The sequence below is a fragment of the Perissodus microlepis genome, chromosome 3 (genome assembly GCF_051167445.1).
Source record: "Perissodus microlepis isolate ML-2025 ecotype Zambia chromosome 3, ASM5116744v1, whole genome shotgun sequence".
NCBI lineage: Eukaryota > Metazoa > Chordata > Actinopteri > Cichliformes > Cichlidae > Perissodus > Perissodus microlepis.
Window position 1 is genome coordinate 13,754,982 of NC_140463.1, and position 22,517 is coordinate 13,777,498.

The following is a 22,517-nucleotide window of genomic DNA, read 5'->3' on the forward strand; positions in this document are numbered from 1 at the left end:
TATTTTTGAGGAATAATGTTATTATTGAACAACAACCATGTTCTCAATGAACCCAAAAAACTCATTAATATCAAAGCTGAATGTTTTTGGAAGTAGTTTTTAGTTTGTTTTTAGTTTTAGCTATTTTAGGGGGATATCTGTGTGTGCAGGTGACTATTACTGTGCATAATTATTAGGCAACTTAACAAAAAACAAATATATACCCATTTCAATTATTTATTTTTACCAGTGAAACCAATATAACATCTCCACATTCACAAATATACATTTCTGACATTCAAAAACAAAACAAAAACAAATCAGCGACCAATATAGCCACCTTTCTTTGCAAGGACACTCAAAAGCCTGCCATCCATGGATTCTGTCAGTGTTTTGATCTGTTCACCATCAACATTGCGTGCAGCAGCAACCACAGCCTCCCAGACACTGTTCAGAGAGGTGTACTGTTTTCCCTCCTTGTAAATCTCACATTTGATGATGGACCACAGGTTCTCAATGGGGTCCAGATCAGGTGAACAATGTCATTAGTTTTTCTTCTTTTATACCCTTTCTTGCCAGCCACGCTGTGGAGTACTTGGACGCGTGTGATGGAGCATTGTCCTGCATGAAAATCGTGTTTTTCTTGAAGGATGCAGACTTCTTCCTGTACCACTGCTTGAAGAAGTTGTCTTCCAGAAACTGGCAGTAGGACTGGGAGTTGAGCTTGACTCCATCCTCAACCCGAAAAGGCCCCACAAGCTCATCTTTGATGATACCAGCCCAAACCAGTACTCCACCTCCACCTTGCTGGCGTCTGAGTCGGACTGGAGCTCTCTGCCCTTTACCAATCCAGCCACGGGCCCATCCATCTGGCCATCAAGACTCACTCTCATTTCATCAGTCCATAAAACCTTAGAAAAATCAGTCTTGAGATATTTCTTGGCCCAGTCTTGACCTTTCAGCTTGTGTGTCTTGTTCAGTGGTGGTCGTCTTTCAGCCTTTCTTACCTTGGCCATGTCTCTGAGTATTGCACACCTTGTGCTTTTGGGCACTCCAGTGATGTTGCAGCTCTGAAATATGGCCAAACTGGTGGCAAGTGGCATCTTGGCAGCTGCACGCTTGACTTTTCTCAGTTCATGGGCAGTTATTTTGCGCCTTGGTTTTTCCACATGCTTCTTGCGACCCTGTTGACTATTTTGAATGAAACGCTTGATTGTTCGATGATCACGCTTCAGAAGCTTTGCAATTTTGAGACTGCTGCATCCCTCTGCAAGATATCTCACTATTTTTGACTTTTCTGAGCCTGTCAAGTCCTTCTTTTGACCCATTTTGCCAAACAAAAGGACGTTGCCTAATAATTATGCACACCTGATATAGGGTGTTGATGTCATTAGACCACACCCCTTCTCATTACAGAGATGCACATCACCTAATATGCTTAATTGGTAGTAGGCTTTCGAGCCTATATAGCTTGGAGTAGGACAACATGCATGAAGAGGATGATGTGGACAAAATACTCATTTGCCAAATAATTCTGCACTCCCTGTAAGATGAACTATATCGGATTCATATCGGTATCGGCAGATATCCAAATTTATGATATCGGTATCAGACATAAAAAAGTGGTATCGTGCCATCTCTAGTTAAAACTGAGGGTTGAAAACATTAGTAAAACCTAAAATAAAAGAAATGAATCCAGACTTGACAAAAAGGATTGTTGATGCTCATAAAGCAAGAGATGGATGTACAACGTGTTCAAGAACTGGCGTGAGAGCTACACCGCTCATAACAAGCTTATCAGAGGTTGGAAGCAAAAGATTTGAAAAACTCTGAAAAGAAAACTGTCTAAAGACCCCAGAACACAGAACCACGTCTGGAACTGTAGTAAAGATGACAGTCACTTGAACTCAGCACAGGAACGGCCAGTGAGGTTAAGACCAAGAAAAAAAGACAACCTGGAGAAACATTAGACTTGCTGGAAGAGCGTAAACTGGTCATATGAGACTAACCTGGTGCTCCTTATGTTTTGAGAAAGAAGGAAGAGGTGTGCAACCCAAAGTACAGTGAAGCGCAGTGACACAAGTATTATGTCGTGAGGATGCTTCATTGTGTCAAGCTGGAAGGAACCATGAAGATAAAAGTGTATGTGAAGATTTTGAAAGTGTGGGTTGTTGATCTGTCTTCTAACACGCCAGTGACCCAAAACATTTGCTTCTCCTGGTAAATGACTTAACTCCAGAAGACCAAACTGGACGTTTCTGACTGACCTCCACAGAGCCCTGCCTTCAATCTCACTGAAAATCTGTGGGGTGAACTGAAGACCAAGGTCAGAAGGCCATCATCAAGCTTGAGAGGTTTGCTGAAGAATAGTGGAGTGGGATCGCTCATGAGACGTGTATGTGTGTGAGACTTGTTGAAAACTATGACAACCAACAGACTGTTGTCCAGTAAAACTGATACACAGACCAGTTGGTTAATGGAGTTTGCCGGCAGGTGCAAAGAAGGTGCTTCACTTGTGATTGCTTTGCTCTGCAGGAAATTGCTGCGGTTGTTCATATTTTCATATGAGCAAACACTCACCACCTACTCGCTAAGCAGGAACAGTACTTGGGAAGGTGTGACATAAACTGGAAATGGTAACTATGCAGCTTTGAAATAAAACCTTTTAAATAATGTTGGTTACTTCAGCAAAGCACTTTATTTTGAAGGCGAGGGTTCATGACATTATAAATTAGTCACAATGAGTAGGAAATACACCAGGTATTGAATTCTCATTTTATGAAAAGAAAGTTAAAAACAGTCCAAAACTGAGTCAAAGAAAAGCATAAATTCACCCATAAATCAGAGGAAAGTCCAGGATTTCACGTTGGCACGATCAGAAGGGTTTATCTGAAAAATATTTGACGTGATAAAAGATCCTAAGAGAACACATGGAGCAAAAACTTGAGGTGAGAAACAGGCTGTTAAACAGAAATAAATTGAACAAATGAATTATGTAGGTATGTCAGAGTACATCCACTTATCAATAATAACAACCATGTAAGTGTGCTGAATCTGAATCGTTAATATTCTGAGCATGTGAACCAGATTCCCTTAAACCGTCATGCTTCATGTGCTTGTTTAATGTTGTAATGCGTGTGTTATTACATTAGCTGGACTCACACAGCTGAGCTCTGTGCTGTGAGTGGTCCACGGATGTGCCTTCCACTGTGAAGCGGGAGTCTCCCGCCTGCAGATAAGGAGGTCGTGACCTCATGAAGCAGAAGATGTTTTTGTTTATGGTGGCAGGTTCAGTTCAGTGTGAACTTTGTGTGACTCCCGGGAGGCTGATGATTCACACTGTCAGTGTTGCTGAACTCGAATTAGGACAGGAAGGAGGCGCTGCACCTGCTACAACTTTCTCTAAAACTGTCAGCTTTTCATTTCTTTTTCTCTCATTTTTTCACATTCATAGCTCCCGGACTCACCAGCATCGTGGGCGGACGACCCAGAGTGTGAGTTTAAAAAATGTTTTTCCAATTTCTGCTTTTTATTTTCTTTTTTCTTTTTTTACCTACATGTGGAGAAAATACACTGTCCCCATACACCATCTCTGTCACGTGAGGTTTCCTGTTGTTTATTTCATTTTTGTGGCTTCCAGGTCTCCTGTCCTAAAGCCATTTTTCTTCTTGCATCCCAAATCTCAGCTGAAGGTGAGTGTGATTATAAAAATAAAAGGATGATGTTATTTTAAGAAGTAACTTGATGACTTAAAGCTAAAAGAGAAGCCTCATTATCTGGAAATAATGTTGAGGTTTAGTCTGTCGAATATAACAAATGAAGAATGTAAAGACTTTATATAAAAGTTACACATACTAGGGCTGTTCGATATAACGATATATATCGGATGACGATATAAAAACGTCTATGTTTCATTTTACGCTATCGTTTGACGCAAAATAAACTGTTTACGGCAATATTTTTTCATTATTTTGATGGTCACTGTAGTGGCTATATTAATTAGTTAAAGTTCTCTCTTTCTCTTATATTTTATATAACCACACTATGGACAGACAAGCGCCTGTTTTTATGCGTTGTCGTTAGCAACAACGACGGTAAAACCACCGCGTGTCCGCTTGTTCCACATAAACCTTTCACAATAAAGCTCAAGATCCTGTTGAGACTTTTCAAAATAAACTGAATCACGTGAAAGATGCGGAGTGTTTACGGATGAGAAGCAACAAAGAGCCGTCAGGTGCTAAAAAATAAACCTTAGACTCAAACGTTAGAACAGGCGGCGGCCTTTACAACTTATGTCTAAAAATGTATCATTTCATGCATCGGTTAAAACACTCGACTCCAGCTACATGACGCGCAGCTGGAAACACTTAACACAGGTCGAGCTGCCCGAGATTCACAGAATTTACAGAAAATGTTACATTTTTGTGATTTATATCGTTATCGGGACGATAGATGTCTTATATCGGGATATGAGATTTTGGTCATATCGGACAGCCCTAACACATACTAAAGTTAATGTAGATGAAGCTGTTTCACAAAAGCTGTAAACTGGATGTGTTATAAAGCTTTAACATTACAAAACCTTTATATAAAGTGACTATAAAGATAAATACCTTTAAAACTGTATATATTGATATTATGTCAAGTACAGTTATATAAAGATAAAAGATAATACTGTAACTGGTTTTACTAATATTTAAATACATAATATAAATGTTTTTTAATAAAGTCACAGTATATTAAAAAAAATTGGGTCTATAGAGTCGTTACATCTGTAAGTTTTGATGTCCTGGTAGGTGGACATTCACATCGGTGGAGAGCTGGTGGAGTCTCTGTCAGAGGAGGAACCAGACACACCTGTGCAGGATGAAGCCCCTCCTACTTCAGTAGAGGATGTACCTGATGCAGGTAAACAAACATGCACTTTAATTACAGCACCAGAGAGATTAATACCAGTTTTTGGTTACTTATACCGGTTACTGAAGCAGTATTTGTTATAATTACCTGATAACCACACGTTGTGATCACACATTGTGAGCTCTTGTGTACACAAACAAGTGAATCAGGTATTGTAAAAAATACTATATCTGATTCACTTGTCAGCCAATCAGAGAGCAGGCTTTCCTGTTGTTTTTAGTGGTTAATTTACTTTATTATTAAAATATGGTTGAATGTTTAGAGTTCTTGGTTATCTTTAAGAGGTTGTAGTGATAGTTTGAGAACTTTTACATGTAAAAGTTCAAGAAGAAAGAGCTTAGAGGTCCTTCAGGGTACTTTTTGAGGTCATCTTATGTCGAATTTGAGTAAGATTTTTACTGCCTTGACCGGCCAGTTTAACAGTGAGTGTGTTTAGACTTTTTCCACATTTGTTTCTGTCTGTTTCTGAGAAAATTCAGCCTTAAGACTCCCAAGGCTCATTTATGCTCACCTTTCTCACCCTCACGAACGGTTTCCAACCTGGCATGTTTGCCACCTTCGTCACAGCTTTTTCAAAATAGACCAGCCTGAAGCCAGACTATGTGAGCAAGTCCACCTGTACAGGCCTTCTCAGTTAGCACAAAACTCACAGAGGGAAATTTCCACATAAGTTCTGCAAAAGATTACAAGTGGACAAAAGAAAGTGGCTGTGTGATGCTGTCACATTGACGCATGAAGCAACCAATGCGGCGGGGATGAATGGGCTATTGAGGTTAGTGGGATCCTTGAGGGCTCAACCAGTCCTTGAGGAGGATCCATGGTTTGTTTAGAAGTGTAACTCCAAGCATCATGACTAGAATATTCTGGACCTTTAAAGAGTCCAAACAACTTCCAGATGTTTATATGCCAATCACCAAGTTAGGATTGGCATATATCTCTGTTAACAACACCCTGCATTATATTTTCTGTATATGTAAATAATGGCTAAGGTTTTTTTTGGGGGGGGGAGCATCCAAATAACAACAACATAGCAACACAACATAACAGATCTTTTGAAAAAGGATTATTTTGGTACGAAATTAGCCAGGTGAGCCACTTGGTTGTCCAAGCCACAACTTCTATTTAGTCAATATTTCAAGATACAGTTCAAACTAAATCATCAGCCTAACCTGCCATTAGCAATGAATGGCTACCACTGAAATGCCACCTTGATTAATCAGAGCTTCATAATGTTTTGTCTCCATATGCACACCATTCTAGTGATGAGGACTTAGAAGATTGATCTTCTTTGTTAATCACTTAACCAGACTTAAATAATGAGATCCGGATCTGCCAAAGGAAGTGCTGAGTTGCTCAGGTCTCCTAACACTTTCTACGTTGGAATAGACGTCAGCGCGAACAGTCGCATGTCCGCCATTACCTGCCTGAAACTGGAAGTGATGTCATTTCATGGAAATGTAGGGGGATTTTTTGCGCCACAGACCGGTTTGTGCCCGACAATATTTTCACGGACCGGCCTTTAAGGTGTCGCGGATAAATACAACAAAATAAAACTAGTACCGGTACCGAAAAAAAGAAGATTTATTCATAACACACGTGAAAAGAGCCAGGAAAACCGAGTTAACGATAAAAACGATGACAAAATAACGATGAAAACCGATAAAAACCCTGAAAACCATACATTTCACGCCTGAGCCTCAACTCTCGCGGCCCAGTACCAAACGACTCACGGACCGGTACTGGTCCGAGGCCCGGGGGTTGGGGACCGCTGCCTTAAAGTCATTAGGTGCTCACAGAGGTCACAGATCAGGTGAGTACAGTATTTCCCTCATAGATTTCTGTACCATTGCACTTCTGTTTGGAACCAGAGGAGTCACCCTGTGTTGGCCAAAACAATGAACATTCAAAATGCTTTAACATTGGATTCACAAACCACTCCACACCAACAAACCAAAGCCCACTTAACACAATCAAGATTTAAGTATTTAAAAAAAATCTAATTAAAAAACCTCAACAAACTGCAAAAGTTAATAGACTTTCAGATCAGTCACGAGGTTGTGAGAAACAGTTCAGCTATGCAGGATTGCTGCTCTGTGTTTGTGAGGCTGTCTGAATCTGGGATTCCTAAGAAGTACAAGCTGTGCCACTTTTTATCCTTTCACCCTTTCAACCAGAGCTTCCTTCACATGGCCCTGGACAGCAATCACAGCAGAATTTAGGACACTCGTGCGAAGCTGTGACAAGATGCAAACTGAAGCCGAGAAACGTTATTTACAAAAACACACTCTTATAAATTCCTGACTGAGAAGAGGAATGCCTCTCCAATTACAAAGACCAAAACAAGTGAAGAGCCAGAAGACAGTTTCTGGTTTTAATATTTATTCATATGGTTCCATTTAGAAATCAGTCACTGACTGAGTTTAGTTGCAATTTATCTGCCTATTATTAATTACTGATTAGAACATGTGGGCAGAAAGAAATACTTCAAAGTCACTTTAGCAAACACAAAGATTGGACAAAATCATATTTCATGGGTTTAACGTGATTTTAGGTACGTGGTCATAATTAACAGAGAGTGCCTGGATAGTGTTTTGAGTGTTACAGGTACAGTTTGTCTGGCTGAACATCAGATCTTTAAAACAGCAGACATAATTCTTTCCAGTGTCCTGCAGACTATCCACAAGTTCCCGACACTCATCTTTGAGAGTTCTTTTTTTTAAATCATTGGTGGCAACATGGACAGCTAAAGCAGAGTCAGAGTTGTTGGTTTCTGTCAGTTACAGAGTGGTTGTAGTAATATTGTAGATGTAGGCACTAGGATGATTAATGAGAGTTTAGAGGTTTAAAGCTGTCCTCAAGACGGCCTTACAAGTTCTTCAATAGTGTGGGAGCTGTTCATAGCTTTTAGGGAAGGTTCAAGAACTGAGTTTGTACAATTCTAATGAGCTTGAAAGTCAATATTTGGTATGACCAAATTTATTCTTCAACACAGCCTGAGCTCTCTTAGCCAAGCTTTCTTGTCATTTCTTTAAGTTGTCTTCAGGAATAATCCTCCAGCCTTGTTGAAGAAGGTTCAAAACTCTTGGATGTTGGCCACCTTTCATTCATTAGACTGAGTCACACTGTTTCAATAATGTTGTGGTCTTGACAATCCATGGCTGATTATGTTTTACTGTGTGTTTTTCTATCCAGGGTGTGCTTTTACTCCATTGACAGTGTGTTTGGGATCATTGTTACACTGAAAAATGAAGTTGTAACCAATTAGACGCTTTCCAGCTAGTATTGCACGGTGAATCAGAATCTGGTGGCACATTTCCGCTCCGACCGGCTTTAGTTCCATCAATTTTAACAAGATCTCCACTGAACTGCAGCCCTAAACCATTACAATCTGTTACCTGCACAGTGTTTTCCACTTTTACAAAGGTACAACAGACTGTTGAACCTCTCTCTTGATCTCATCTGTACATACTGACAGTGATTTGAATCAAAATTTTCAAATTTGGATTCATCACGTCATAGGACCCGTTGCAACTGATTTTCAGTCCAGTTCTAGCATAATCTAGCACACCTCAGACTTTTTTTCCCTGTTTTCCTTCCTTAAAAATGGCTGCCACACTTCCACTGAGACCATTTCTGATGGGCCTTCAGTTAACAGTAGATTGATCAACTGATGGTCCAGATGACTGTCAGGTCCTGTGTCAGATCTTTAATGGACTGTTTTCAAAGGATATGACTCTCTGATACTGTTTATCTGCGGTATTTAGTTTTTTAGGTCTGTCACTTCTTCTTTTGTCCATACTGGACAAGTTTCTTTGTCCAGCTTCCTTGACTTTTTTTTTACAAATGCAAAGCAAAAGCAAGAAATGCTAGGTTTTCAGTGAATAGCACTCGGAAGTCACCTTGTTGGTGCAAGAATTCTATTTCATGTCTATAACCCGTGTTAATGTTGGTGTTTTTCATAGAATCAACGAAATAAACTGGAATGAATTAGGTTTGTTTTGTTTTTTGCAACAGGCTGATAAACATACAAGGACCGTACTGAAAATGAATAAAAAAGCAGCCAAAGCAAACCAAAGTCCAAAACTTTGAAAAACCGTCAGAAAACCTGGAGAACTGCTGTTCAAGTTTAAACAATTACAAAAACTACATATAACAATACCATTCAATATAAATATATAGCTCTTTTAAGAGGTCCAAGGGTTTGTCGAGGGCTGCCCTTGAGGCTCTTTAATTGTCACTTGAAGATTTAGTCCTCAGTTGAAATGCTGACGTTGAGCTGGTTTCTGTGTTTTATCAGAAGCCAAGGAAAGAAATTTGAAGGCATTTTTGTTTTTTTGTTCTTTGCCCAGACCTGCCCAGTGGACCACACAGCTACAGACTGGAGGAGCTGGCGTACACGAGGAGCGGCGACAAAGGAGACTCTGCTAACATTGGTGAGAACAAATAAACCTCAGGAATGATATTCAGAAATATACAACACTGATTCAAACTAAATTAAATCCTGTCTAACCTCCAGTTCACCACACAAATCTGACTGTCCTGACTGTCTCAAAATTACAGCCAATGAGAGGCCAGGAATCTCTGTGTGTGTGGTCAGTTTGGAGTCTGATTGAAAAGTCCTTGAAGGTTCAGCAGGTTATTGTTGAAGATGTTATTCGTGCTTCATTAAAATCTTCCAAGTGAGCCCTTGAGGAAATACCATTTGTTGTTTAGAGAGTTCTTTAGAAAATCCTTAACAAGACTCAAATGGTCTTCAAAGGGTCAGTGACGTCGTTCAGTGTTCAAAGGAAAGACGAAAAGGAGGCCAATTATAAAGACGAAGGTTTACAGTAACTGTTTAAAGTTTACTGCTCTAAGCACTCTTTGTTTGGAAAAATGTTCAGGCATAGTATAATAAAGCCCTGTTTTTGATTTTGTTTTTTAATGAGCAAAACACGAGTGACTGTTTTAATTCCAGAGAAATGAAAATCGCCACATCTGTGCATCTCTGTCTCTGTAGGAGTCGTAGCTCGCCATCCGCTCTACTTCCCCTATCTGAAGAAACACCTGACTTCTTCTGTGGTGGAGGAATACTTCTCCCACCTCATCAAGCCAGGAGTGAAGAATGCCGTCACACGGTGAGCAGGAGGGGAAAAGGCTGTTTGTTGTGAGAGTCACAGAGGAATAAAGATACACTCAGGTCCTTCTTTTACTTTTGCCTCTGTGCACCACTATTTTAAATCAGTCAGTAGACTAGAATACAGTTTTATTTCAAACATGTAAATATAACTAAAATATCAAGATGCAGATGTTCAGCTTTTGTTCAAGAGGTAAATGATAAAATATACATCATAGTATATGGTCTACAGTTAATTCAATTTATATTTGGATACGGACACAAGTTTTGTGGGTTTTTTACCTGTTTACTGAAACATATTCCAATTCATTTGAGGGTGTCCACATTTACAGATGATGAAGAGTTTAGAAGTTTCAGCTCCTTAAGCCACCCTCTTTTTAAAGGGATCAAAAGTCATTGGACAGTTGGCTCGAAGGCTATTTCATGGGTAGCTGTGGGTAATTCCTTCGTTATGTCATTATCCATTAAGAAGATTAAAGGCCTGGAGTTGATTTGAGGTGTGATGCTTGCATTTGGAAGATTTTGCTGTGAACAGACAACAAATGGTTAAAGGAGCTGCCCGTGCAGGTGAAACAAGTCATAATTAATTTGCAAAAACAGGGGAAAAAAAACCATCAGAGAAGTTGCTACAATATTAGGAGTGGCAAATCTACAGTTTGGTCAATCCTGAGAAAGAAAGAAAGCACCGGTGAACTCGGCAACGCAAAAAGACCTGGACGTCAGTAAAAGACAACAGTGGTGGATGATCTCTTGAATGATCAGGCTCCGTCTTATCTTAATGACCTTGTAGTACTATATCACCCTATTAGAGCACTTCGCTCTCGCTCTGCAGAACTACTTGTTGTTCTTAGAGTATTTAAAAGTAGAATGGGAGGCAGAGCCTTCAGTTTTCAGGCCCCTCTTCTGTGGAACCAGCTTCCAGTTTGGATTCGGGAGACAGACACTATCTCTACTTTCAAGATTAGGCTTAAAACTTTCCTTTTTGGTAAATCACATAGTTAGAGCTGGACCAGGTGACCCTGAATCCTCCCTTAGTTATGCTGCGTGGATTCCCATGATGCATTGAGTTTTTCATTTCCAGTCACCTTTCTCACTCACTATGTGTATATACACCTCTCTGCTTTTAATTATTAGTTATTATTAATCTCTGACTCTCTTCCACAATATTTTGCGACAGATGGCCCTGAGCCTGATTCATCCTGTTAAAAGGGAGTTTTTCCCTTTCCATTTTAAGGGAAGTCAGTCTTTTAAATGTGTAGGATTTAAAATAACAAAACAAAAGGAGATTTAACAATGTCCTGATTTGTTGAAAATGAAAACAGTTGCTAGGTAAATGAGCTAAAGGGCTTTGTGCCTTTCCGATCAGTTGCTTTTTGATTTGGTAATGCTCCACAGCTGTCCATTGTGTTGTGTCTGCCGGGATAACAAGAGGAAACCTAAAATCCTACTTAAAACATCATCACCAGGCCTTCGGCTCCGTTTTCAAACCCCACAAATACCACACTGACAAAGATTTAACAGAGTGCTAAAGACACTGAAGGATGGCTGTGGCCGAAACCCTCATGCTGTAGTCATGAAAAAAAGCCCACAACATACTGATGGAAACCAGGAGCATGACTTCCACTAAAACTGAGATACAACACCATGAACACAGCTCACTGTCAGAGCCCTTCTCCTCGAGGTAATCACCCTGTAATGACACAGCAGAGGAGACGTAATAGAAACCAGGGCTTTGGTGTTTGATAGCCGGAGGCGGTGGATGACCAGGTTGTCTCCAAACAGAAGAATCTCAAGGTTCAGTGTTTTTATTTACTCCTCACAAAGAGACGAGTTTTCTGCAAGATTATAAACAGTTTATCTGCTGCCTGTTAGATTAGTAGCAGACACAATTTGTGTAAGATAAGATACACTCTGTTTACCCCAAAGCTGAGAAATTCCTTTGTTAAAGCAGATAAAAGTCAAGTTAAACGCAACCAATGTTTAACAAGCAGCTCAAATAAGCAGGAAGACATGTATCTCGGTGAAATACAGAGTGACCAGGGTAAAAACCTGAAATCATGAATTCAAATATAGATTTTATAGATTTTGCATTTAAACGTTCTAAACAGTAGGTAATGAATGACAGCTGTTTTTGGGGTCAACTTGAAAGAAAGGCAGATGTGAAATGTAAAAATGAGGTCAGAGGTCAAATGTGATGTCATATTTGGATGCAAACTGTGATGTGAAATTTACAATGCCCAATACCAGCATCATTTCCTAAAGGTTGTCAATTTTGAAAAAAACAAAAAACAACGTAGATATTTAGCACAGTTTTAAAGATAAAAGACGTAAAAGTTTGAACTTATTTGACCTTGAAAAAGAGGTCAGAGGTCAAAAGTGACATGATATTTAGAATCCACGTGTTTATTCTTTATTACACATTCTTTATATGCCTACAATGACAGTAAGGAACATAGATCTAAATAGCTTTATATAACATTATTATCACTCTAACCTTCAGATCAACCTGTTGACCTTCAAAGAGAGGTTAGAGGTCAAATGTGATGAGATATAGACAATCTTTTTTGTCACTTTTCCTCCAATAAATCATGAAGTTGACCTTGAAGACCTTGGAGGAAAAGCTCTGTACAGTAGTTTAGTGTTAAAGGTGCCGTATGGCTGAAAAAAGAGCTCTTATATTAATAAAGTTTATGCAATTTGAAGGCAAGAAAAGCAGGGAAAAGAACCAGTCGTATGAGTTAACGGAGTTCATCAATATAACAACTGTATTATTAAGACACGGGAGAATCTGATGGATCATTATTTAACTAAAATTCAGATTTACATAAGATGATTTTAGTTTTGTCTTTCAGCTGCAGCCTCGATCATTTTTAACGGAACGCAATTAAAGAGTAAATACAGAACAGAATCCTAATTAGGGCTGTTCGATATAATGATATATATCGGATGACGATATAAAAACGTCTATCGTTTCATTTTACGCTATCGTTTGTTTCGTGGTGACACAAAATAAACTGTTTACGGCAATATTTTTTCATCGTTTTGATGGTCACTGTAGTGGCTATATTAATTTCTTAAAGTTCTCTCTTTCTCTTATATTTAATATAACTACACTACGGACAGACAAGCGCCTGTTTTTTATGCGTTGTGGTTAGCAACAATGACGGTAACACCATCGTGTGTCCGCTTGTTTATTTTCCACATAAACCTTTCACAATAAAGCTCAAGATCCTGTTGAGACTTTTCAAAATAAACTGAATCACGTGAAAGATGCAGAGTGTTTACGGATGAGAAGCAACAAAGAGCCGTCAGGTGCTAAAAAATAAACCTTAGACTCAAACGTTAGAACAGGCTTTTCCCCGCAGCACGCCGTGTAATAAATACTCACAAAGAAAACGGCGGCCGTTACAACTTATGTCTAAAACTGTATCGTTTCATGCATCAGTTAAAACACTCGACTCCAGCTATATGACGCCAAGCTGGAAACACTTCACGCAGGTCGAGCTGCCCGAGATTCACAGAATTTTCAGAAAATGTAAAATTTTTGTGATTTATATCGTTATCGGGACGATAGATGTCTTATATCGGGATATGAGATTTTGGTCATATCGCACAGCCCTAATTCTAATGTATGCTCAGTCTACCTGCAACCTCCACAAGCACAAATAGGTGTCCCAATTTCTATAATAATACTTACAGAACAGCAAAGTTATTGTAAAATTGTTTGTTAGTCCATTCAATTAGCAGCGTAAGTTGCCATGGTGATGTAATCCAGTAAGAAGCAACACCACCTTTGTAGAAAAAAAAAACCTGGGGTTAACCTCAAACCTCAAATAAAACAAAATCCTGCCTCAAATAAACATCTGCCAGCTCAAACATGTGGATATGCCTGCTCTGGCTCTTCTATTAAGTCGTTAATAAAGGAGCAGCTGAAAGTAGCTATTCTGATCCACTGTCGTTACCACTTGTGGCCAGAGAGGGTGCTATTCACCAGAAGCTAAACTAAGAGGTATCAAGCTAACGCTGCAGTTGCCACCATTTGACCTCTGATGTTATGAAGATGATTCACTACTCCCGTGTTAAAATCTGGACATTTTTAATATGGCTCTATGGATTGACTCAATTTAGGAGCGAGCCCCAAGTGACAGTTAGAGGAACTGCAGGTTTTTGGTATCTAATTATTTATTATTATATTTATTGTATATTTTGTAATTATTATCATTGGATTGGCTGGAGGTTGTTGAATTTCCTTGACGAGACGAGCAGCACTAGCTTAGTGGGCGTGGCTGTACCTGAGCATGTATAGGGCCACGGCGGACATGTTTGAGCGGTGACTCAGCGCGCGGCGTGTTAGCGATTAGCGTAATGAAGAGATGGAGGCCATAAAGCTCGCTGACCTGCGTCTCCTCTCGCACCCTGAAACGCCTCCCTGCCGCTGCAGATGCTTCATTAGTGCACCTCCGGCACTCGTCAACCCAGCGGGAGGCCACGCACACACACACCCACACACTCACACACCCACACACTCACACACACTTGCACACACACAGTTAACTGCTTACAGACAGAGGCACGCACACACACACACTTTACTAGTAAACCACACATTTAACTGCTCACACATCAAAAGCCCGCTTGGTACATTAACGTGTGCAATAAACTGCCAAACCAGCACATGGTGCCAGTGTGTGTGTGTATGTGTGTTTTTAACGCATATGGTTGACCGTGTGTGGTTTTAAAGTGTTGGTTACCATGGTTATGAGTGTGGTTTTTTAGTTTTTTCTTCCTTGTCATTCACAGATACACTCTGCCAGGAATCCACGGCCTTAACTTTGTCCTGCAGAGCTCACTGGGAGGTGGAGGAGTGGCCTCTCTGCGCAGTGACCCCCAGGTATCACATGGCCACACACACACACACACATCTATACATACAGACCCTTCCTGGATCTGTGAGGGTACTTAATGACATTAAACCTTCTACTTTAACCTGAATCAGATCCTCAGCCGAACCCCTGAAGCAGTTGGTTTAAAGAAAGAAATATCCCCACCTTCCACCACCTCTCCTCTCCCTCTTCAGCCATTCGCTGCCTGTAAAAGTTTAATGAGAAAGTTCAGTCTCTGCAGATCTCATGTAATGGGCGAGGAAGGGGGCAGCTGGTTCAAAGTGGGTCTACAGCTTAATTTCAGTCTGTATGCACCTGAAAACCATCGCGGTTCTCACGTTTCTTCACCAGAACAACATGAAATCTCTTTTCTTCTGCATCGTCATTCAGTTGGCTGTGAAGGAACCTGTATTTTTTTTATTACTAACAAAATAAAAATAAAAACACACTCATGAGATTTACACCAATTATTAAAAAGCTCAATCTCAGGGTATGTTTGTATGACTCACATGTCCAGCATGAGAGACAAGGATTGTTTTGAACCCTTCAGTTCATCCTCTGTCTGAATCCATTTTATGCTCCTCCCTCTTTAGGCCAACTCAGTTTGGATTGGCTGCCCCTCATCCATATAAGAACATCTCCAAACTATGGTGTAATGTAAATATACAAGAGCAAATCCATGGCCTGAGGTGTTCCTTTAGTCTGCTGTTTGTGTTTCAACTGCAGTATCAAACTTTAAAAACTAATGCTTTTCCTTCTTCATCCTGCTTTAGCTCTCTCTTTCTCTCTGCACTTCATCAGAGATGTAATATTCCCCTCAAAATATCTGCACCACCCCACTGATCCATTTCTAGCTCCTATTTTTGATCCAGTATTTTAAATATCATTTATATCATATCGATTCGCAGCAGCAGTCCACAAGATTCATTGATTAGAGAGAACCTCGTCAATCAGGAGATCCTCTTTGAGCAACACTTGATAGCAGTGGGGAGAAGGAACCCCCTTTTAAAAGGAAATGACCACCATCAGAACCAAGCTCAGGGAAGGGTAGCCTCCTCTGAATTTAACCAATCAGCACCCAGAGGATTTTAGGGCCGATCAAGCGCACATATCCCCGAGTCAGTACAGGGACGTTCTCATGGTGGGTACATGAAATTGTGGTCAAAAACCAATATTTAAGTTCCTGCAACATCCTCCCCTCTGCCCCTCAATTCTCTCTGGTCACTATGGTAACGCATAAATATTTCTTTCAAAATAAGACACACAACTACAACACGGGAAAAGACCCAGGGAAACCAAGTTAATGATAAAAACCCTGAAAACCATACATTTCAGCCCGAGCTTCACCTCTCACGGCCCGGCACCAAACGACTCATGGACCAGTACCAGTTCGTGGCCCGGGGGTTGGGGACCGCTGATTTATATTATTTGCAAGTATATAATATGAGCATTCACTATTATAAGAGCATGTCTATGTCAAAAGAGAAGGTTGAGTCTGTGTAAAATGTAAATTCAAAACAGAATGCAATGATTTACTAATGTCATAAACTCGTGTTTATTCAGAATAGAAGATAGAAAACAGATCCAGTGTTTGAAATGACTGTGTATGACAACATATTTCTGCTGCTATCATGACACAGACCCAGTAAATTTACTGCAATATCTTATGATTTTATATCAAATTAACAACAACACTCTGTGTGACTTCGTGTCTCCACCAAGCTCTGATCACTGTGTTCAAAGACCTCCATTGCCCACTGGTGTAAACCCAATCAATTTAAAACCAAACCTTGCACTTTTAACACTTTTAATGTCTTCTAGAACACAGATTTCTTTTCTACAGCAGTGTTTCTTCATCATATAGAAAAACTGATGCATGCGGTTGAAATTCCGGCTCTTTTTTAATATTGAGATATCTCAGGGATTAAATATGCAGTTATGACAGAAAGCGTATTTTCACTGGTCCGGCTCACTTAAGATCAAAATGTACGTGTAAACGATGGCTTAACATGAGTCTGACAACCCTGGTGTAAGGTAAAGAGACAGCAGAGCAGCTCCAAGCCCTCTAAAAGGTGGGAAAACCTCTCGTCATACTTAAGGTCGTGTCCTTTATCATCAAAGCTTTTCTCCTCCCTTGTTTCTGCTTTTTCTTTCCCTCTCATTGTTTATCAGAGGCATTGGTAAAGTTTCTTTTTCTCTCTGTTGCACATCAAAGAAACTCTTTTAACACCTCGCACAGCCGTAAAGCTCAACGACTCCAAGGTGGAAGCATGCACACTTTCACATTTCCTGTCTCTCCTCAGGGCAAAGCCTACGGTCAGATGCTGCTGGACTTGAAGCTGAGAGGACTGCCTGACCTCAAGTCTCTGGTGGACTGAGAGTCGAACAGAGGGAGAGATAAAGAGCTGGAGGCAAACGGAGATGTAAAAGAGAGTTCACGAAAAGTGAGACTTTTTACCTCAAGAGAAACACAAAGGGAGCATTTATAGATCCAGATCACGTCCACATCTGAAACCTGAAGAGCACAAGATCATTTTATATATAAATTAGATTTAGAGCTTCACAATGTTTACAACATGTGGGTCACCACAACTCAAATCATCATCTGCTCAGCCGTCTCCAATTGGCCTAAAAATGTTACAGTTCCAAGTCTGGGGATATAAAATGATTGCTGTGAGAGTTGTAGTTTCATATACCAAGTACTCTTCAAGACCTCTATATTTTTTTGAATAGTCCACTGATCAACTTCCAGCATGTTTTTCTCACACTTTGAAATCTGAGGCAATGTGTGAATGTGAATGACTCAAAAACCATGAAATGTAAAAGCCTTTCTTACCATAAAAAACAATCAGGATCTGTAATTTATATACATGCCCAAACTTTAAACCACAAAATATTCAGGTACCTCCGATATGGCTGAGCGGAGCATGTAGACTAAGACTCTAAGACTCGGCAACCCAAGGTCTGCCACAGATTTAGATCATCTAAAGGAGCATCCACATAAAAGCAGCTGGACTCAGCGAGATACACGTCCATAAATTTTAAGACAAACAAGTTTACACGGGGGCCTTAATCCTCTGAAATCCAAGTTATCATTGCTGATGATTGTAACCCTTTGCAGTCAGAATGAATAATGCTGAAATTCAAATAGGACATGGACATTTTTCCCTCGTGTCTTGAAAAAGTGTTTACGCCTCACGCAGATTAACTGGTAGCTAACAGTTACTAAATGCTAACATTTAAAGACTGCCATGTTGTTTTTTTGGTGTTCCATATTGGTAGTTAAGTGTTATCACAAGCAAGTTTACCGAGCACTCTTCATCCATAGGCTGTACAGAGAACACAACCTGCTAATTAATGCTAAACGGCTAATGAAATATTCAAATTTTATTCACCACAACTAGACCACAGACTTGTTAGCCGATATGGACATTTAACCGCACAGCAGCCATATACAGTCAACACAGTCCGGAGTCAACACAGCTCATTTAAATATTTATTTAATTTAATAAAAAAAGTCACCCCTGCTCAGTTGCTATTAACTAAACTGGGGTTTCAGTTACTGACTTATTTTTGGAGCCAGCCTCTAGTGGACATTAGAGGAACTACATTTTTGAGTCGTAATGACTGATAATACTGACCTGTTAAATTGAGAGCATTAGATCTACAATTTGCTAACGCGTTAATGAGCTAACCGCTCTAACGCGTTGACGCTGTGCAGCCCCATGCACGGGGCGATCCGCGCTAACTCGCTAACGGAGATTTGCTGCGTTTATGTAGTTATAGCGTTAACGTCATTTTAACGAGATTAACGCTGACAGCACTAATTTTGAATCTCAAGTTCAAAGAGGAAAACCCAACAAAACAGAGTGGAATCACCTGAAAGGCAGCCAAACTGCCAACAACTCTCCAAACTACTTTTTTTTCTTGCATTTTACTTTAATGCAAGTGGGTCAAAAGTTGTGAAAGCGTCATCACGCTGTATTGGACTTGATTTGAACTCAGTGACTGATTGAGTGAATCAGTAGAGGTTCCTCACCCCAGAGCCACAGATGTTGGCAATACAGGAAAATGTTTGGAGGCCGATTGTTCGCATCAGCCTCATAATCTTGACTTGCCCTGACCTCTGACCTCCCAGGGAACAAGGAGAGCTGGTTTGGGTTTCCCTCACGGGGTAAACAAAGTGTTTTCTGTGAGCTATCAGAGGAGACACTCGACGGGCACGACGCCTGGTTCTCCCCGTCTCGTTCACCTTGGCGTGACCCGGCTCCTCCGATGTTCGCCGCCCCGCAGGAATGCACGTCTCCTTCAACCAAACTGACTCTCTGCCTTCCAGCCGGTTTAGTCATAATTGCAAACAGACTGAATTTGGAGTCGGAGTCACTCAGCAGCTTCCGTCGAGGCTCGAATCTCATAAAATCCTCCACCTCTGAATCATATCCCCCTTTCCACAAAATCTTCATACTCAAATTTCTTTGTTATGTGACTTCTGTTTTTTCCCTAAACTTTGACCTTTTTTTTTTTTAGAGAGTTTGAGTTTACAGTCAGAAATGTAAAACAGATCAAAGTATTTTCATGACCGAATGATCGCAAACACAGAGAAGGAGCCACATTAGAGAGCCTGCCTAAAACAATAAATAAACAGTTGTCCTGTAAACGGGCATTCAAAGAGCTTGGTGCACAATAAAACCATAAAAAATGACAGCAAGACAAATCCTTCCAGACATGAATTGAGAGCAGAGCAGCACGAGGATAAATTGTGCCAAAGTCACACGGGAAAAGTTCAAATCAATCGGCTGTTCTTTTGAATTTAAGGGACGACTGAGCATCGTGTCAAAGTCAGAGCTTGAAATGGCGCTTCCCATAAAACCCCCAAACCGAAAGAAGTTACAAGCCGCAAGTGTTGCCACTTTGCATGTAAATCTGGAAATGTGCTCACATCTCAATGATGAAGGGAGCAAAACTCTGGATTCACATCTGCCCTCCACATTGCTTCCCATGAAACATTTGTCGTAATCGTGTGGAGAAACCCTTCATCATTGTAGAACAACACCACCTCCCCAAAACACATGGACTCTTAAGATTTATGAGCGTGTACAGAAAAGATTTCCAAACAATCGATGCTCATTTTCTGGCATGTTTACTCAATTTGCATGCTTTTATGTTAATATAGATTTCCTCAGCTAGTTTTGAGTCATACCTGGAGCGACTGATGCAAAGCCTGTTCAACCTCCTGACTTCACCTGGTCGTTTTCAGTAGTGGTACGTGCCATCCTAACCAACTCAGATAGCCTGACAGTAAGACTGTTTTGAGTCGAGATTATTTTAATAATTTAACTATATCACTGCTTGTTCATTTATCAAAAATGAAGGTTCTGTGATGGTGTCCTGTAAAATAAGTGCTACATTTTTGCTTCAAGGTTTAATTTGGGCATCTACAGAAACATCTTGAAGTTTAATTGTGAAGTCTTTTCCCCACATATTTGACATTTCTTTGCTAATCAAGGGATTGTAGCATGACTTAAGAAAACCAAAATGTAATAATATTAAATAACAACGGTCTCTGGACAGAAAAGGTCCCTGCTGTTATCTGTGCCATATTTCATATTTAGCTATCCAGTCGTTTTAGAGTGCCAATCAAAACACATACATCCAATAATTGAGCCTTGTGGAACACCAGAGGCCTTTTTTATTTCAGCAGGTTTACATCAACCAAAAGAAACAGAAGCAGCCGCCGACTTTTTAAAGTCTGGAAGAAAAATCAGTTTGAAGTTAGTGGGTGATCTTTGTGATTTGATGGGTTTTTTTTTTATGCATTAGCTTTTTAACATAAACTCAGATGGTAGCTTTTTTCTTATTAACAGCTTTTCTCTGTGTTATTATATTTGAACCACTGCCTCTCACCACTGATTTTTTTTTTCTTGTTTTCTCTCTTACTGGTACAAATTACCAGCATTGCCTTATTCGTAATCAATGCACTTTAGTCAAACTGGTATCACGAAGCCTTACTGAGGAACCATGTGTGCTGTTGTACAACTACATAGATTTTATCAAAATCACGTAACTTTTTCATTAAATATCCAACTTAAAGGGCACACTGTTGCTTTTTGTCCATTTTAGAAAGATTTACTTGAAACTTACCAGTACTTTGAAATGATGCAACTCTTGTAATTAAAGATCTCAAATAGGCTGAAAATTAAGATTATAAGCAATATGTTAAGACTTATTTACTATTTTTTGATGAAGACGTTTAACTCTTTGGCTTTCTGCTTTCTATTTAAAATATTCTGTATAGAAAGTGATTTTTGTAGATACTAAAGAGATTAAAGATATTTTTATTATCTAACCTTCTGCTTACAGCTTGTGCTGTTTGTGTGTGTGCCCAAGCTTGTCTTTGTGACAGGAAGCTGAGCAGCAAAAGGTGTCGACAGCAACAAGACAGAAATCTCAAACATGTGTTTCTTTGTTCCTAAAAGCAGCCGTTTGTTTTAAAAGCACGTTCTAGGACTCCAGAGCAGATTTCAGTCATTTTGCAGAGTATATTATGCATATGTCATACAGTTTAAGATGCAGGAAAAAAACGAACAACCCTCAAATTTGGTTTAATTTAAGCTATTGGGTATGTTTCTGAGACTTCACTGTTCTGCTGTGGCGATGAATGAAAATAAAACCAGACCAGCAGGGAGTGAAACCGCCAAAGAACGTGTGCCGATAAAGTAGCAGCACAATAACAACAGAATAGTTTACCACACTATAAAAGAGAGCACAATACAAATGCAATTAAATGCTCCAAGTAAATAGCAAATTAAAGTTTTTCAGCCTCAGATAGTTTAACAAAGCATTTTTTTAAGTGACAAAAGATTATAAGCAAATAAACATGTTTCAGTAAAAGTGGATAGGATTATAAGAATTTATATGAAAGCTACATTAGCTGTTCCCTTCATTTATACTCAGAGTTACTAATAAAAGTTAAAAAAAAATAGCTTTTTTAAGTTAATTTTACTTAATTTTTCTGTTTTGCTGTTTATTTTTCCTGTAATATGAGTTTTACGTTTTGTTAAAGAACAGCAGATTTTTTCTCTACAATTAAAGAACACATACATGCATATATGTATGTATGTATGTATATAAACATACATATGTGTAATAATAACAGTTAGCATAACAAAGAGAATAGACAATAAGTAAAGACTTGCAATCAAAAATAAACATTAAAATATTAATGATAAGCAAGGGAACATTGGTAAATAGTTATTGATAAATACAATTTATATTTGGTGATATGTATCCATACATTGTGTAAAACTACTTCAGTCTAGAAAAAAATACTTGTATTCCTTTGAAAGAAAAAGCAGAGGTCCAGAAATGGAGCCTTGTGGAATATCAGGGAATAATTTTGTTGGATTTTGGAAGGCTTTTAAATTCCTTTCCAGTTCTACAGAGTACGCTGAACATCAGACTGACAAACAGAGGATGAAGGATGGTGATTAACATTCAGAACATGCAGACAGCATGGGAACAAGTGTGTGTGTGTGCATTAATCAATGTGAAAGCAGCAGGTCACCAGTTTGTTGAATCGTTTGTCACGGCGCCAATGCTTTTGTCCTGCTCGGACTGATGCA

The 22,517-nt window shown here is 39.5% G+C and overlaps 1 protein-coding gene across 2 annotated transcripts in view; it reads left to right on the forward strand.

The window, feature by feature from the left end:
- LOC146390047 (uncharacterized) overlaps window positions 1-22,517 on the forward strand; it is a 49,176-nt gene that overhangs the window by 14,691 nt on the left and 11,968 nt on the right. The window contains exons 14-20 of one of the 2 annotated variants that reach the window (XR_014799787.1): window positions 3,434-3,473; window positions 3,620-3,671; window positions 4,776-4,887; window positions 9,246-9,329; window positions 9,896-10,013; window positions 14,813-14,903; window positions 17,199-17,339. Coding sequence is in view for 1 of the 2 variants with exons in the window: in XM_084923130.1 (XP_084779256.1) it covers window positions 3,434-3,473; window positions 3,620-3,671; window positions 4,776-4,887; window positions 9,246-9,329; window positions 9,896-10,013; window positions 14,813-14,903; window positions 17,199-17,273 (572 nt within the window). In the remaining variant the exon portion in view is untranslated. Of the gene's footprint in view, window positions 1-3,433; window positions 3,474-3,619; window positions 3,672-4,775; window positions 4,888-9,245; window positions 9,330-9,895; window positions 10,014-14,812; window positions 14,904-17,198; window positions 21,242-22,517 lie in introns of those variants that run through there. The other variant, XM_084923130.1, reaches the window with a different exon arrangement.